A 16,673-nucleotide genomic window follows, 5' to 3' on the forward strand; every position below is an offset into this window, starting at 1 on the left:
TTGGGGGTTTTGGTGATCAAATATTGAATATTGAACTATAGGGGCGGCTAAGTGGCGCAGTGGGCAAGGCGCTCGCCACTAACGCAGGATATGCTGGGTTCGAGCCCAGCTCTCGGCGTTGCTTCCGGCTTGGCTGGTCGTTCATACTAATACAATTGGCAGTGTTAGAGGGTGCGAAAGCCGGTGGGTGGGGATCGGACAATGTGGACAGCGACTCCTACAGGTCGGTTGGTGCTCCTGTACAGCAGAATCAGGAAGTATCGGGGGCAGCGTGAGCCTCCCACACGTTACTCCTCGCCACTGAGAGATCGCGCTGTGCAGGTGAAAAGATGCGACGGCTGCCTCCTCGTGTACCGGAGGGGACACGTGATGCAAGGCTTCGTCCACATTGCAGCCGACCAGTGGGAGGCATGGTCTAACAACGTTCGAGACAGGGGATGGTAGAATTGGATAATACGAAATTGGGATGGGAGAAAAATAGAAAATGGGGAGAAAAAGTAGAAAAGAATATTGAACTATAATAATCAGTGCAGGAGCTCACTTATCCTTGAAAGACACGTTTATCACTGACTTTAAAAAAAAATGGCATAAAAAGGGCAACTATTTTATGAGGCACAACAGTGCCTGCCAGGCACACATCGCACAGATCTGCTCCCACATTCAACTGGCCCTGTATGTGCGCTGTTGGCAAGGAGTGCATGTGAGCCACAGATGTACAGGATATGTGTTGCTATGTGGTGCCAGAGATCAGACCCTGTTGGTATATATATACATGAAGACAGTGACTGTGTTAGTATCAGCACAGGATGACCTTGTATCCAGAGGGCAAAATGCACTAAAGCTTCCAATTCTAGCACCTTTACGCGACGAGTCTCCCGCTCTCCCCAATGTCCCGTCGCTGAGCAGCTGTTGCAAACGGCTCCCCATCCCCAGAGAGGGACATCGGTCTTCATGACAGTATAGGTTTGCAAGTTCTAATTTAGCATTCGCTTGTATTTAAGTTGTTCGTTCTAGTTAAGTATTGTGTGATGTTGTGTGAAGGGCGGACTAGCAAAGTATGTTTTTCATTGTTCGGCAAATTGTCTGTTTAACTGTGCACATGATAATAAATCATCTTGAATAAAACCTGCCCACAATTAATCTTATAAGACACTGTAAATAAAGTGCTGTGTTTTTTTTTTTACGCAAGTTTACCTAACACAGTTTACATATTATACAGGCTGCGTGAAAACACACAAGGCCAGGGCGCGTTGGTTAGAACAGGGAGGGAAGGTATTATTCTGGGGGTGTTTGACCACGCCGGCCACGTCGACAGAAGTGTCTAGTGTTAACAGCTATATTCATTCAATCTTTATTTAATCTCGAAAGATCATGGAGAGCAAGTTCTCATTTACAATGACGTCGAGAGGTACAGTACATGATACAAAAACAATATAGAAACAGAAGAGTCCATCAATTATACTATTTATATTAATTAAAACAACTACAGACTGAGGTGAAATGGTTGGTTATTATAGCTTTAGACTGACCAATGGATGCTACAGTGTTGAGTTTTAAAGTGCTTTGCAAAACATTCCACGTGTCGGGGCACAGAAGCTAAAAAGCAGTTTTCCTAAATCGGTGCAAACTCTCTGGGGATATTAACCCTTTCACTGCCGCACTACCAAAACGGTTAACCCTTTCACTGCGACAATACACAGAAGGTTAACCCTTTCACTGCGACAATACACAGAAGGTTAACCCTTTCACTGCCACACGGCCGTCGGTTGTGTGATAGTAAAGGGTTAACCTTCTGTCGTGTGGCAGTGAAAGGGTTAAATAAGCGTAAGCCAATCACCAGAGCGAGTATGATGAGGTCCAGGGTTCCAGTCCAGTAGTGAAGTGATGTCGGGAGGAAGAGCATCAATAATGGCTTCATACAGAAACAGATACCAGTGCAAGTCACGTCTCTCTACCAGAGAGGAGGACCACCCAACCTTATCATACAGGATGCAATGATGGGTACCATAACTGAACACAATATGGGATCAGTTAAGGGAAGCTGAAGTTACATATCCTTGAGCCTCGATCCTTACCTTGAAGCTGTAGCGAACAATATTCTGTGGGGCATGTGGGTTCTTAGCAGTCAGAATCCTTGTGAATTCCACCTTCAGCTCCTAGTGAGGTCAAAAATAAAAACACAAAAAAGATATAAATTGTTAGGCTACCTCATCATTCATGCTGAATATCATTGCTGAATATTTCCAAGGTATACAAATGATCACGACCCCTAACCCATGGGTGTGTGGCCCCTGTTACATACCACATAAAAAAAAGGATAATTATGTATATACATTATCATATGTCATCTCATAGAGAGCCCATGCTAATAATACAAAAGTGCCAAATATAATCAATCATAAGGCACTAAAGCCAATCATAAACCACCAAAATAAAATACATAGCTATTGCGATGGAACGGGCAAAAACCCAGGTCTGAGGGAGGATTGTGTTTACCTGTATTCAGACACTAGTATTGGGCCAATATTACATTCTAATGTTCTGGCAACTGAGTGCTTTGGGTAACTTGGCCTCTGGGGCCCCCTTGTGGCGAATGGTGGAGGCCAACTCTTCCTTGCCAGACATGCTTTTCTCTAAGCGTAAAAAGCCTGGGGCTTTAAAAACGTTTTGTCAGAATTGTAAACCAGGTTGAAAGTGTGTGACCTCTGACCTCTGTACAGGCAAAAATTTGGTTCAATCTCTCCTTTTTACCCCCTTGGTCAGACAAAATCTACCATGCCTGGAGTGGAGGGAGATTCTGATTGACTGGAAGGGTGTTGATTAATTTCAGATTATACTAAAACCTCCTTCCACTCTTTTCTTTCCATCGAGAAGCCGCCATTATTATCTATTCCATTGCTACCACTAGGGCTGTGGACGATAACTGCATCACCATAACAACACCACGGTCATGGACGCTTAGCGCAGGAAGCCTGTATAATATAGATGGGCGGTTTGCATCGTTGAGTCTTCTGCTGAGAGAGACCGTTGGGGTGCCTCACTCACATTGTTTTATATACCTCAATTAGGCACTGTGTCCAAGATTCATAACTGTAACCTTCCAGTTACTGTAATCTGAATGACTCCTGGCATCTTGTGTGTATATATTTGCGTGATGGTCGTACTGTATAGCCTCTACTGTGAAAACTAGGGAGGCTTGTAAAGAGGAACTGTCACATGTGTGACTTGACTGCTTTTGTTAAATTCTCTCATTGTTTTAAAAGTCTATAAAAAAAATGTATAAATAAAAGTTATATTAGAACAAAAACATGGAACACTGATATATTGGTGGCAGTGGCACTTTTGAAAATAAGATCATGGTAAAAGGCTAATATCAGAGGATAATACAGGCTCTGTCTAGTTCCAGTATGAAATATATCAGACACGACCCATATCTTTCCTCACCGCCTCCGTGAGTTCCAGCTGGTCCGCTGGCTTGATCAGAGTCTTCCCCGGAGGGTGAGACCACTCGTCTCTGCCGTCTCCCTGGTCCGTGCCATCTTCCTCATCCTGGACAAACAGAGGACAAACCGTCACAGTGTCACACAGAAGAAGCAAGACTTTCATCATGACATGAAAAGGCAACATATAGCGGCGGTACTGTGGCTCAGTGTGGTCAGCACTGTGGCCTCACAGCAAGAGTGTAACTGAGGGGTACAATTCCCTGACTGTATTGATAAGTATGGTATCATTAAACCACTACCGCTTTATGTACTTTAACTACTGGCCATACAGTACACGATATCTAAATATGATGAACACTTTCCCACAATGAAATCGGGTCCACACAAAGGTAATAATCAAATATTTAATATATAGCAAAAGGTACATATAACATTCACTATTACGTTTATGATTTGAATGCACTTGTAAGGCAAATGAGTACTCGTAGGCAAATCAACACTGAATGTCCAATCTCTGGTTACGCAGGAAGCAAGTATACAACCTGGCTCTTAGGGAATATAACGATGGCACACTTAATGATTATAGCTGGATATACTGTAGGGGTCCTCCCGGTCGTAAGCCGGTAGGGGGGGTAGGAGAGCCGTCGGCAGTATCCCGTCTGGTCAACGATGTCTAGGGAGACTTCACGTACAGAAGACAGTCCAGTAGAATCTTGATCCACAGATGAATACACCTTGGCTCTCTTGTAGGCTGTAGCTGTAGCTGTAGCTCCACAGTGAAGAAGAAGCGAGGCGACCTCAGTCTGGTCTGAGCGCCGTCTCACCTTGACTCCTCTCGGGGTAGATCCAACACTCACCGGTGTTGGCGATTATCCGCTCCACAAATCAAAGTACCAAAGCAAATATATATTCCATGCCGCATAGGGCTCAGCAGTCGTCGGGTAGGTAATCCAATGTACAGGTCCACTCGGTCCTCGCCTAGAACTCCTCGGATGAAAGCACCACGTGTGGTCTGCCCAACCTGGTTAAGACTCTAGATAACACGAGGAAGCGATGGGGGTGCTGCTCACTTTAGAACTCTAACCGCACGATGCACCATACACGATAGACTATTATTACTTAATAGAAATACGGTGCCAAACTCTGACAATTCAGCTATTAATTCGCACGAGGTCTCAATGCTATTCTAAGGCCAAACAGGCCATACTACACCGCACGCGGTATCGTGGGGTGAGGCTTCACGTTCTGTTACTTAGTTGGGTAGAAGGGTAAAAGGACTAAGGGATAAGAGGTCTTCTACATTTCTTGCGCCATATTTATATGCACGGTGAACAAATAGTGCCACTCTCTTTTCGGTAGCCGTATTCCTGCGCAGAGCCGGGGCTAGTAGGGACATGTTTCGTCGGTACCATTGAACTTGACTCAAGGGGCCTGTCTCCTGGCGCCAGGTCCTTGTCCAATGAGAGAATGAACTATTATGGGCTGTAGTAGACTAAAGGGATATTCCGTGTATATGTACAAGGAATATAAAAGGGATATCAAACGATATACAAATACTATTCAATATATATCCATAAATAAATATATATATTCGGTTTAATCTGATCCTTCACAACAGCCGCCCCCTAATTAGTCCCACCTAATTAGCTAAGCAGAGACAGATTAACCGCACTGTCCACTACTCAATGTCCGCTGTGAGGGTCAGTCAACTCACAAAGTCATAGGGTCATGGTCGTCATCGATAGTATCGGGGAGCCTTGGCAGTTCTATTAGCCTCGCCACGGGTCGGGTGTAAGTCCGCCCTCGGACGAGCACTTCAGCTGCTCGGACCTTTCCATCGGCACCGGTGATCACTTTGCTTACGCGGCCTGCCGGCCACATAGCTCGGGGTAGTGACTGGTCGATAATCATGACGACTGTTCCTTCTGTCAAATTGTCTCTCTCTTTTACCCACTTCTGGCGGGTCTGTAGAGACGGTAGGTAGTGGAGTAGGAAGCTGTTCCAGAACTTGTCAGCCAGTACTTGACTGTACCTCCACATTCTTCGGCCGTTCGCTTCTTCAGGCCTGTACATTGTCTGGGGTAGCGCGGGGTCCAGCCGCACCATCAAGAGTGTGTTGGGGGTGACTGGGTCGACATCTGCTACATCACTTGAGACGTAACCGAGGGGCTTTGAGTTCAATACTCCCTCGATCTCCGTGAGGACTGTCATTAGGACTTCTTCTGCCACGGTCTGGGCCCCAAGCACGGCGTACAGGGCTGTCTTTATGGAACGTACTTCTCGTTCCCAGGTTCCACCGAAGTGAGGTGCGTTCGGGGGATTAAACTGGAAGTCAATCTGGGATGGAGCGAGGTGGGTCTTAAGTTCTGGGCCCATAGCTTGGAAGCTCTCTCTCAGCTCTCTTTCTCCGCCTTTGAAGTTTGTCCCGTGATCAGACAACAATGTAGACGGTTTTCCCTTCCGTGATGTGAATCTTCGGAAGGCCATAAGGAATGAGTCTGTGCTCATGGTTGGAAGGAGTTCGATATGTATCGCTCTGGTGGTCATGCATTTGAATACAATACCCCACCGCTTCTCGGTTCCTCTTCCTTTCTTTATATACAGCGGGCCGAAACAGTCCATACCGGTGGAGTGAAAGGGCTTGTCGCCGAGTCGGAGGCGACAGGGAGGTAGGTCAGCCATCCGGGGTATACTGGGCTGGGCTCGCCACTTACGACAGTCTAGACAGGTTCGCTGGAAGCGCCGCACTGCTTCTCTCCCTTGCAGTATCCAATAACGACGTCTGATCTCCGCGAAGACTCTCTCTGCCCCTGCGTGGTGCACATCCTCGTCGTATTTCTTTATGATCAGCTCTGTGACTTTATGTCGGTTGTTCAAGACTATCGGGTACTTGACGTCATCCGGTAAGTCTGGGGCTCTCCGCAGACGACCACCCACTCTGATGAGATTATGGGCGTCGCTCTCGGGGGCTAGGTGGAGCAGTCTGCTGTCTGATGGGACGGGCTTTGCTCCCTGTAGACAGGCTAGCTCATCGGGGAACGAGTCTCTCTGGGCTCGTTGTAGTAGAAGAAGTTCTGCTTCTTCGTAGTCAGCTGCTGAAATGTCAGTTGTGGGCTGAACCTCTGGGTGGTGCCACAGAAATGTCTTTAGCTGCGCACTCTGTAGGGTGAGGCAATCGTCTAGATCGGGGTCTGTGGGGACGAGTGTGTGTGTCAACCCACAGAACATAGGTTTCTTGTTCTCTGCCTCCTCTTTACTCGCCTCCCGTGGGGTGGGTGTAGGCCACTCTTCTTCGGGGAGCTTGAGAAACTCTGGTCCGTCACTGTAGAGGTTGTGACGGGTGAGGTCATCCAGGGACATTCCCCGGGTGATGACGTCAGCTGGGTTGTGTTTGGTGTCCACATACCTCCAGCTCGCTACTTCTGTTAACTCTTGAATCTCGGTGACTCTGACTCCCACGAAGACCTTGTATCTGCACGAATCAGACCGGATCCATGTGAGTACGGTCGTGGAGTCTGACCACAAGATTGTTCTTTGCACCGGGATGGTGAGTTCACGTTGGATTAACGTGGCGAGCTGCGCTCCTGCTAGGGCTGCGCAGAGCTCTAGACGCGGGATAGATTGTTGCTTTCGTGGGGCTATTCTTGAGCGAGCCAGGATGAAAGCAGTATGTATTTCTCCTCCCTCCTCTCGGGCACGCAAGTAGGCCACCGAACCGTAGGCTACTTCGGAGGCGTTGCTGAATACGTGCAGGTCGATCTTGCATGTCTCTGGCCTCACTGTGGGTGGGAAGTAGCTGCGGCGTATATTAACACCTGGGAGTGAGCGGAGTTCCGTCTCCCACTCTCTCCATGTGGATGCAAGGTGTTCGGGTATGGGATCGTCCCAGCTCTGGTCCTTGTCCCATAGCGCTCTTACAATCATCTTTGCCCTGGTGGTGTAAGGTAGAATACATCCCAACGGGTCATATTGTCTGGCGAGTGTTCTGTATACACTCCGTCTGGTGGTCGGTATTGCCGTCGACCTTCCCTGCTCCTTGGTCAGGGGTTTGTGTCTATAATGGAGCGAGTCTGTTTTGAAGCGCCAGACTAGTCCTAGTGTCATTTCTTGGGCTTCTCCTGGGATGGTCGCCATCCAGGTGTCGCTGCTCGCTGCCTTGTCCTCGGGGGAGAGGCTGCGCAGTACTTGCGGGTCGCTGCTGGCCCACTGCCTGAGATCAAAGCCGCCTTTGATCAGGGAGGCGCGGAGCTTGAGTAGGAGAGCCTCGGCTTCTTCTGGCGTCGAGACGCTTTGTAAACAGTTGTCCACGTAGAAACTATTTGTCACACTTTGTTGGACCTCTTCATCTGCTGCTGGGTCCTCTGCGACGTGTTTTTGTAGTGCAAACGTAGCACAGCATGGGCTGCATGTGGTTCCAAAAGGGAGGACTTCCCATTGATAGATGGCTGGGTGCTCATCTCCGATCCTCTCTCTCCATAGGAACCGCAGCAGGGGCTTGTCCTCCTCCACTAGTCTCACCTGCAGGAACATCCCTTTGATGTCGCCGCTGATAGCCACCTTGTCCTGGCGGAAGCGTAGTAGCACGCCTAGTAGAGAGGGGCCGAGTGTTGGGCCGGCCAAGAGTTCTTTATTCAGATTTTGTGATCCGATCTGGTAGCTGCAGTTAAACACAATGCGATCCTTGCCGTTGTGGTGGACCTTGTGGTGCGGCACGTACCATGATTCGGTCGTCTGATCGGCCTCTTTAATGTCAATTTTCTTTATGTGTCCCGCTGTGATTAGTTTGTTAATCTCAGCGCGGTACACAGCTTCTTGAGCGGGGTCTTTGGCTAGGCGCCGCTCTGTGTTCAGTAGATACCGCTCCGTCGCCTCTTTTGTGGCGTGAAAGGTGGGCATTCCTTCTCGCCTCAGGAGTGGAGTTGCGTATCTCATCACTCCGTTGACGTTGACTCTCTTTGTCCCGTGCTCGAGGAGGGCTATAGCGTAGATATCTTCCTTAGAACGAATGTCTTTCTTTTCGTTCTTAAAGGGCATTGTCTCTAGTGTCCATAGCCTCTCGACATGCTGCAGGAGTGTGGTGTCTCCTTCTGTCGCTCTGGAGTGGAGGCAGCTAGTGGCTGCTGTTCGGTTAAGAGACTTGGCGAGGGGGCCTTGTAATGTCCATCCTAGGCGGGTCTCGACTGCTGCAGGACAACCTATGGGTCCTGTATGGACCCGGTCTATCGGGACTATGAGGTCTGCATGGTCGGAGCCTATCAGCAGGGTCGGGGTGGCACCGTCTATGAGCGGGATAGGGAGTTGACGCAGGTGCACATATTTATCCATCAGCTTGGCGATGGGGTAGGTGTACTGCGATAGTCCTATTTCTTGGCTGGTGAAAGCATTAGTAATCCTATACCGTCTCTCGGGCTGCCCGCTTGCTGCGATAGTGAAGGATACATTCTCGCCCTTTATCGTCTTTAGATCTCTTCTTATTGTCCGAATCGTCATCTGGTTCTCGCTCCCCCGCAGCCCCAGCTGGGCCGCAGCGGACGCGAGGAGAAGGGTCTTCTCTGACCCGTCATCAAGGACGGCGTAAGTGTCCATGACCTTATCTTGGTAACTCAGTGTTACACGGACCACCTTTAAGAGCACTTGGGCGCCGCTGCTGCTAGCGGGGTCAATGTACATAACACTTGCCTTTGTGCTGCTGGATGGTGCAGGCTTTCTTTTGTTACTGTCGTGTAGGACGTCTAGGTGGGCTCCGTCACACCGACTACACCTCTTCTTGAGGCGGCACTCGGCTGCCATGTGACTGCGCGCACATCGGTAACAGCGCCTGTTGGACTTTATCCAGTGACTCACTTCTTCAGCGGTCATCTTCTTGAACTGGTCACATTGTGACAACCAGTGTTCCTTCTCGCAGTACGGGCACACCATCTTCCACTTCTCTTTCATCGAGGGGGTACTGTGGTTCTTGCTGCTCGGTACTGATTCTGATTGGTGCATGACAGTCACCGATCTTCGGCCATCGTTTACTCTCCTAGGTCCCTCTCTGGAGCTTGGTGTGCTCCGCACGAACGTATCCAGCCGTAGGCTGCTGACTTCTCTCGCCAGGAAGTCGGCTAGGTCTAGGAGGGATGGCTCGGGACCGTTAGGATCACGGTGGTCTCTTTGCCGCCTGAAGCGCTCCTGTCGGGCGGGCGGCAGCTTCTCTAAAATCCTCTCGACGTTCGAGTTTGCGTATAGTTCGTGCATACCCTTTTCTCGTTGCGCCCCCAGCATCCCTACCAGGGATTGTACTTTGATAGACAGGTCGTCTAGTGAGCGATTGTCTGTTGCTGGGGGTAGGCGGTCAATATGCCTTATCTCTTGTATTACGTAATCCCATATACGTCCATATCTTTGGTCTAGTGCTGCTAGAGCCGCTGTGTATGGGGTAGTAGAGGTGGCATAGGCCAGCGCTATGTTGTGCGCTCTGGGCACTTTCAGGTGCTTCAATAGGATCGCATACTTGTGGCGTTCATCAGCTACATCCACCATCATTGTCTCTAAGCACATCCGTAGCTCCGTGTACTGTGCTCGGTTCTCATGGGTGAAGTCTGGAAACGTCGGTGTGCCAATGTATGACGCCGTGGATGGCTGGCACATCGGTGAGCGTTGGAAGAGAGGCCTCCTGGGCGAGTCTCCTCTTACGCCTCTCGGTGGGCTGGTACTGGCAGGGTACCATGGCCCGCTGGTCCAGGTGCTATTCCTCGGGACTGGTCGTGCGTCATGCTCACCCGTGAATCGAGTCGGGGGTCTGTAGCGCAGGGCCGCGGGGGTATAGCCTGGGCTGTACTGGACCTCCTGGTCCTGTGGAGTAATGTGCTGCTGTCGGGCTTGACTCTCCTCTTCTCCCTCTTCTTCCTCTGCCAGGTCTTCTAGATCCTGTAGTCGTCTATTTAGCCTCTCTGCGGTGTCCGCTGTTCCTTCCTTGTAGCTGGGTCTCACTTGGACCGGTCGGGGAAGGAGTTCGGAGGGGGGTGTGGGCTCTCTCTGGCGGTCGGGCTCAGGGTCGCTTAATCGGTTAGGGGAGGGTGCCCTCGACCCGTGTCTTGACGAGGCCCTGGAACCCCTTGTGGAGGGAGGGGGTGTTGCCCTGGTGATCAGCTGCTCCATTAGCTGCGCTTGTAGTCTGTCGCGCTCGGCTTCGCGCTTGGTGAGATCTGCTTCTCTTTGGGCACCGGCAGCGGCACGCTGGGTGTCGGCCCGGTCTCTTGCCATATTCTCTTCCGTTTGAAGGCGTCTCAGCTCCAGACGTATGTGCTCTTCTTCGCTCCGTTGCTGTGTTTGGAGTCGATCGCGTTCACCCTGAAGTCGATCGCGTTCACCCTGAAGTCGATCGCGTTCGGTAGAGGCTGCCAGGGTGGTGAGGAACGCCTGTGACAGCATCCTCTCTGCCTCGCTGGGGGAAGACGCTGGTTGAGGTGATCCGCTCCTGGCAGTACCGGTCGGGGATGCGTTCCCCTGCGGGGAGTCCTGGAGTTCTATCTCCTCGGCGCTCTCCTCATCTTGTTCCGTGCAGAGTTCCATCTCTGAAGGGTTGTCTTCCTCCCGGAGCTCTTGGGGGACTACTTCTTCGGTCTTGGCGGGGGGTAAAGTCGTGTCAGTTCCCTCCTGGTCCCCACCGTGAGCTTGGTCAGTTACATTAGAACCCACTAGGGCCTCTGTGGTCGGGGTATCCTGGTTGATAGGGTCGGACATAATTTTACTTTCTACTTTTACCGCGTTTACCGTTTGTAGAAGGCTAGGTAGTATACTGGCAGCGTAATCCTCTAAGTACTGAGGTGGCTGTCGTCTACGCTGCGGGCGTTCTACTTTAGGAGGACCGTTTCGTGGAGTGTTCATCATAGGCCATTTCAATATTAATACCACTATATTAATATTACACTAATTACCATCCGGCTCGAAGGACCAATTGTAACTGAGGGGTACAATTCCCTGACTGTATTGATAAGTATGGTATCATTAAACCACTACCGCTTTATGTACTTTAACTACTGGCCATACAGTACACGATATCTAAATATGATGAACACTTTCCCACAATGAAATCGGGTCCACACAAAGGTAATAATCAAATATTTAATATATAGCAAAAGGTACATATAACATTCACTATTACGTTTATGATTTGAATGCACTTGTAAGGCAAATGAGTACTCGTAGGCAAATCAACACTGAATGTCCAATCTCTGGTTACGCAGGAAGCAAGTATACAACCTGGCTCTTAGGGAATATAACGATGGCACACTTAATGATTATAGCTGGATATACTGTAGGGGTCCTCCCGGTCGTAAGCCGGTAGGGGGGGTAGGAGAGCCGTCGGCAGTATCCCGTCTGGTCAACGATGTCTAGGGAGACTTCACGTACAGAAGACAGTGCAGTAGAATCTTGATCCACAGATGAATACACCTTGGCTCTCTTGTAGGCTGTAGCTGTAGCTGTAGCTCCACAGTGAAGAAGAAGCGAGGCGACCTCAGTCTGGTCTGAGCGCCGTCTCACCTTGACTCCTCTCGGGGTAGATCCAACACTCACCGGTGTTGGCGATTATCCGCTCCACAAATCAAAGTACCAAAGCAAATATATATTCCATGCCGCATAGGGCTCAGCAGTCGTCGGGTAGGTAATCCAATGTACAGGTCCACTCGGTCCTCGCCTAGAACTCCTCGGATGAAAGCACCACGTGTGGTCTGCCCAACCTGGTTAAGACTCTAGATAACACGAGGAAGCGATGGGGGTGCTGCTCACTTTAGAACTCTAACCGCACGATGCACCATACACGATAGACTATTATTACTTAATAGAAATACGGTGCCAAACTCTGACAATTCAGCTATTAATTCGCACGAGGTCTCAATGCTATTCTAAGGCCAAACAGGCCATACTACACCGCACGCGGTATCGTGGGGTGAGGCTTCACGTTCTGTTACTTAGTTGGGTAGAAGGGTAAAAGGACTAAGGGATAAGAGGTCTTCTACATTTCTTGCGCCATATTTATATGCACGGTGAACAAATAGTGCCACTCTCTTTTCGGTAGCCGTATTCCTGCGCAGAGCCGGGGCTAGTAGGGACATGTTTCGTCGGTACCATTGAACTTGACTCAAGGGGCCTGTCTCCTGGCGCCAGGTCCTTGTCCAATGAGAGAATGAACTATTATGGGCTGTAGTAGACTAAAGGGATATTCCGTGTATATGTACAAGGAATATACAAGGGATATCAAACGATATACAAATACTATTCAATATATATCCATAAATAAATATATATATTCGGTTTAATCTGATCCTTCACAACAAAGAGGGTTCTTCCAGTATGATATTTAGACGTTGTCTTCTAAATGAATGGAAGTAGATGAGGAGCCTGACACCTGGGAGGAATGGTGGTGTTGACAGCAGACTACAGGGGCAGCAGTGGTGGGTGAATGGATGAATGAATGAATGAATGAATGAATGAATGAATGAATGAATGAATGAATGAATGAATGAATGAATGAATGAATGAATGAATGAATGAATACTTTATTTAACAGATTGCAGAATGGGTACAATACAGTACGGCTCAATACACACAATTGTTAAGGGGATGCAGACCAGAGAAAGACATTTGTCTTGTTTACATCAGGGTCCCCCATTTTCATTTCATAGTGCCATTTATGACGTATACTCAACATACATGACATCATGACATGTATGGCATAGGGACATACATGACATACAGGTATATAGTACTGTTACATTTGTGACATATACTATATGCAAATATACAGTACTGTTACCCTCCATAGATCCTAACAGAGAGTATATACATATGATGGGGAGGAGACTGTACATTAGGAGGGGGTGGGTGGGTGGGAGAAAATATATAGGCCTACATACGGTGGGGAGGAGACTGTCTATTAGGAGGGGGTGGGGGGGGGGTTGGACATTTACGGTGGCCAGTTTCGAATTGCAGCCTCCCGTAGGTGCTAGTTTACTTGTTGATGTACTTACACATAGAAGACTGCTGAAACTTGACACGTTCTAATAAAGTGAAATATCCCTTTAAATAACATTAACTTTACTCACCTTTTTCTTACTGGCAACTTTAGTAGCCTTTGCAGCAGGTGCCTTCGACCCCTGTGAAAACAGATCATCAATCAAAGAAAGCAGTTAACGTTAGTTAACGTCTTAATGTTGCCTCCTCACAGCATTATGTACATTAGTTAACTTATTATAATTAGTTGATTGACGTTACCTTCTTGCGTCTCACAGTTCCAGTTGTGTTGGGCACAGGCATAATAATAGTTAAACGGATACAAAACAATTGTCTGACTATGTTTATAACACAAAGTTGTCGTTCGTAAATTAACGTACAACTATTGAAAATAAGGGTTAACGTTTGTCTTCAAGAAAGTTCTGCTACAAACGCTAACGTTATACTCCACAACAACGCACTGCAAACAACACACTGCGCAAATGTGTACGATGGTTGCCGTGCCAACCAGTTTACACTCGCCAGTGTCGAACCAGATGGTGCGTTCCATTATAGTGGGAACTGGGAAAATTCCGACCTCCTACTAGGAAAGTTCAATGGAACGGCCCTCGAAGTCTCCAAAGAGGGCTTCTAATCTGAAAATTCATTCTACACCCACTGTGCTTCGAACACCATATGCACCTAAAATATAGTCGATCCTCTTCAGTGAGAGAATAGCCTATTTATGTCGTGTGTGTCATATGTTATGATGAATTGAAAATGGGGGACCCTGATGTAAACAAGACGAAAGTCTTTCTCTGGTCTGCATCCCCTTAACAATTGTATGTATTGAGCTGTACTGTACTGTACCCATTCTGCAATCTGTTAATAAAGTTTTCAATCAATCAATCAAAACAATCGACGGTTTTGGGGGTTCCCTTTCATTTATCTAGTAAAGCCTTTAGTTTAGTAAATGTTTAGTAAATGTTGTTTTTATAGATAGCAAAGGCTAATCAAATCCATTTGAAATGTTCCAAAGAGAAGAAAAAAAGTTTGACATGTGACGTGTGCTCTGCTAAACTGATTTGCGGCACGCAAGACATGCATACAACTGTGCAAACCGAAATACCTTCAATGGAGGACAAATTTCCTCAGATGGGAGAGATCGACAATTATTTTGGAATAAAAAAATGTGTCTATTAAAACGTTATTCGACAATGGAGGAATAACTCCCCTACTTATGTGTTACGCAGGTAAGAGATATTTGAGTTCCAGTTGTGGTGGCAAGTAATGAGACGGAGAGGTGGTAAGCTCTTTGAACAATGAATCCTCTTTAATGGAAGAATTCAGAGCAGGCAGGAAAACAGGCAGACGTAGGACGTCAACTGAGAGAAACACAAAACAATATAACCTAAGTGAGACAAAACAAGGCAAGGAACAAGTACCGCCGCACTAGTCCTGGTACGTAGAGAACTGGGTCTGAGAAAGGTGTTTTCAATTGTAATTAGTCTGTGTATATTAGTGTGTCCTGTTCTCACTTCCTGTGTGGCGTCATACCTCCGTGTTCCCGTTCCTGTTGGTTCACTGCTGTCGTCTGCCTTGCCCTGCTGTTTGTTAAAGTCTTAGTACGTTTTATTAGTATTCTGTTTTGTTCAACTTTGTTTTTGTGTATCAGTCCGTGTTTGTATTTAGCGCCAGCGCGGCTGTGCCTTTTGTTTTGTTTGTATCTGTTATATATATGTCTGCATAGCTCCTGTGATCTTGTATTAAAAGATACACCTCGTTTTGAGAAGAGCAACTACCGTCTCCTTCCTCCTGTCATTCCGCAGTTCCGCAGTTCGGTGCTCGTCTGTCAAAACCGCATACTGGGTTCTTCTCTCCCCCCTATCGTAACACTTATGATTCACCTTGTCAGCTTCAATGCAGCCAGCAATCACACACACACACACACACACACACACACACACACACACACACACACACACACACACACACACACACACACACACACACACACACACACACACACACACACACACACACACACACACACACACACACACACACACACACACACACACACACACACACACACACACACACACACACACTACAAACAAGGCTTGCCATCAAAGCCAGAATGGCAGGAGGCAATAGCTGAAGCATATACCTTCCAGAATAGACTGAAGGACAGCCAGAACCGGACAGGATGATGGATCCCAGGTTCCTAGCCTCACGGCATTCCTGGAAGATGCACCACTTCCCTGCGTAAACAGTGGTAGTGGATGGAGTGTGTGTGCTCCTGATAGCATTGATCACAGAGGAGTCAATGTATCCTTCCAGGTTCAGCCTCTCAGCATCCAACATTGTTCTAGGACCAGAGGATTGATTATTGTGCCGTGTGCTTGGGACTGGGCTAGCCTTGATCTCTATGTGCCTGTTAGTCTGTGTGTTACTTTGTGTGTGTTGGCAGTTAATTAGTAGTGTGTGTTTTTTAATGTCTGTCTGCCTGTTTGCATGCCTACATGTTGCTGATGTTACATTGTCTCTCTCTGTCTCAGCATTCTTTCCTGTATTCTGTTTTCTGTATTCTCCCGTCCTATTCTGTATTTCCCCCACTGTGCCAATAGCAAATTATGTGTTTTATAGCCTTAACCACTTTTAACTATGCTGTTATATTCAAATACTGTATTTATTATGCTCTTAAAATGTCTGTATCTATCCTGTTTTTACCTTGCCTATAGGGACTGCAGTTGAAAACTAGCTACCCAGCTAACACTGGCATATTTACAGTGGTGGTACTTTGTCTCATTACTGTTGAATAATGTGCACTGTCCCTATTCAAATAAACGTAATTTTTTTTTTTTTAATTTAAATAAATGGGATGGGGCAGGGCGGGAGGGGCAGGGAAGGAGGGGCAGGAGGGGCAGGAGGGGCAGGAGGGGCATCCCTGGGAGCGTCCCCTAGGAGCTGCATCAGAACGGGGGAACCAGTGAGCTGACTGCCGCTCCGGGACGGTCAGGATGGTGGTCCTGCACTCTGGACGCACACCCTCTCCAACAACTGATTTATACACGAGACCGTTCTGCCCTCGAGAACACGGAGAAGCCATCCACACTCAGAGGGGGGGTTGTCCTTCCGACTGGCTGAAAACCATTGTCGTTGTGAGGACTTGCTGTGCACCAACAGGTTCAAAACAGCTTCCCTGAACCGTTTAAACAAATCGGTTTTACTATGTCCGGGTCCAGCCTCCAC

The 16,673-nt window shown here is 48.0% G+C and overlaps 1 protein-coding gene across 1 annotated transcript in view; it reads right to left on the minus strand.

Moving 5' to 3' along the window:
* Positions 1-13,742, minus strand: part of dnai1.2 (dynein, axonemal, intermediate chain 1, paralog 2) — a gene marked incomplete at both ends in the record, with an annotated part of 40,175 nt that extends 26,433 nt beyond the window's left edge. The window contains 4 exons of the mRNA XM_084315818.1: positions 2,076-2,156; positions 3,445-3,549; positions 13,532-13,582; positions 13,701-13,742. Of these exons, the coding sequence (XP_084171944.1) occupies positions 2,076-2,156; positions 3,445-3,549; positions 13,532-13,582; positions 13,701-13,742 (279 nt within the window). The remainder of the gene's footprint in view (positions 1-2,075; positions 2,157-3,444; positions 3,550-13,531; positions 13,583-13,700) is intronic.
* Positions 13,743-16,673: the final 2,931 nt, after the last annotated feature.

The sequence above is a fragment of the Notolepis coatsorum genome (genome assembly GCF_963971535.1).
Source record: "Notolepis coatsorum genome assembly, chromosome: 6".
Classification (NCBI taxonomy): Eukaryota; Metazoa; Chordata; class Actinopteri; order Aulopiformes; family Paralepididae; genus Notolepis; species Notolepis coatsorum.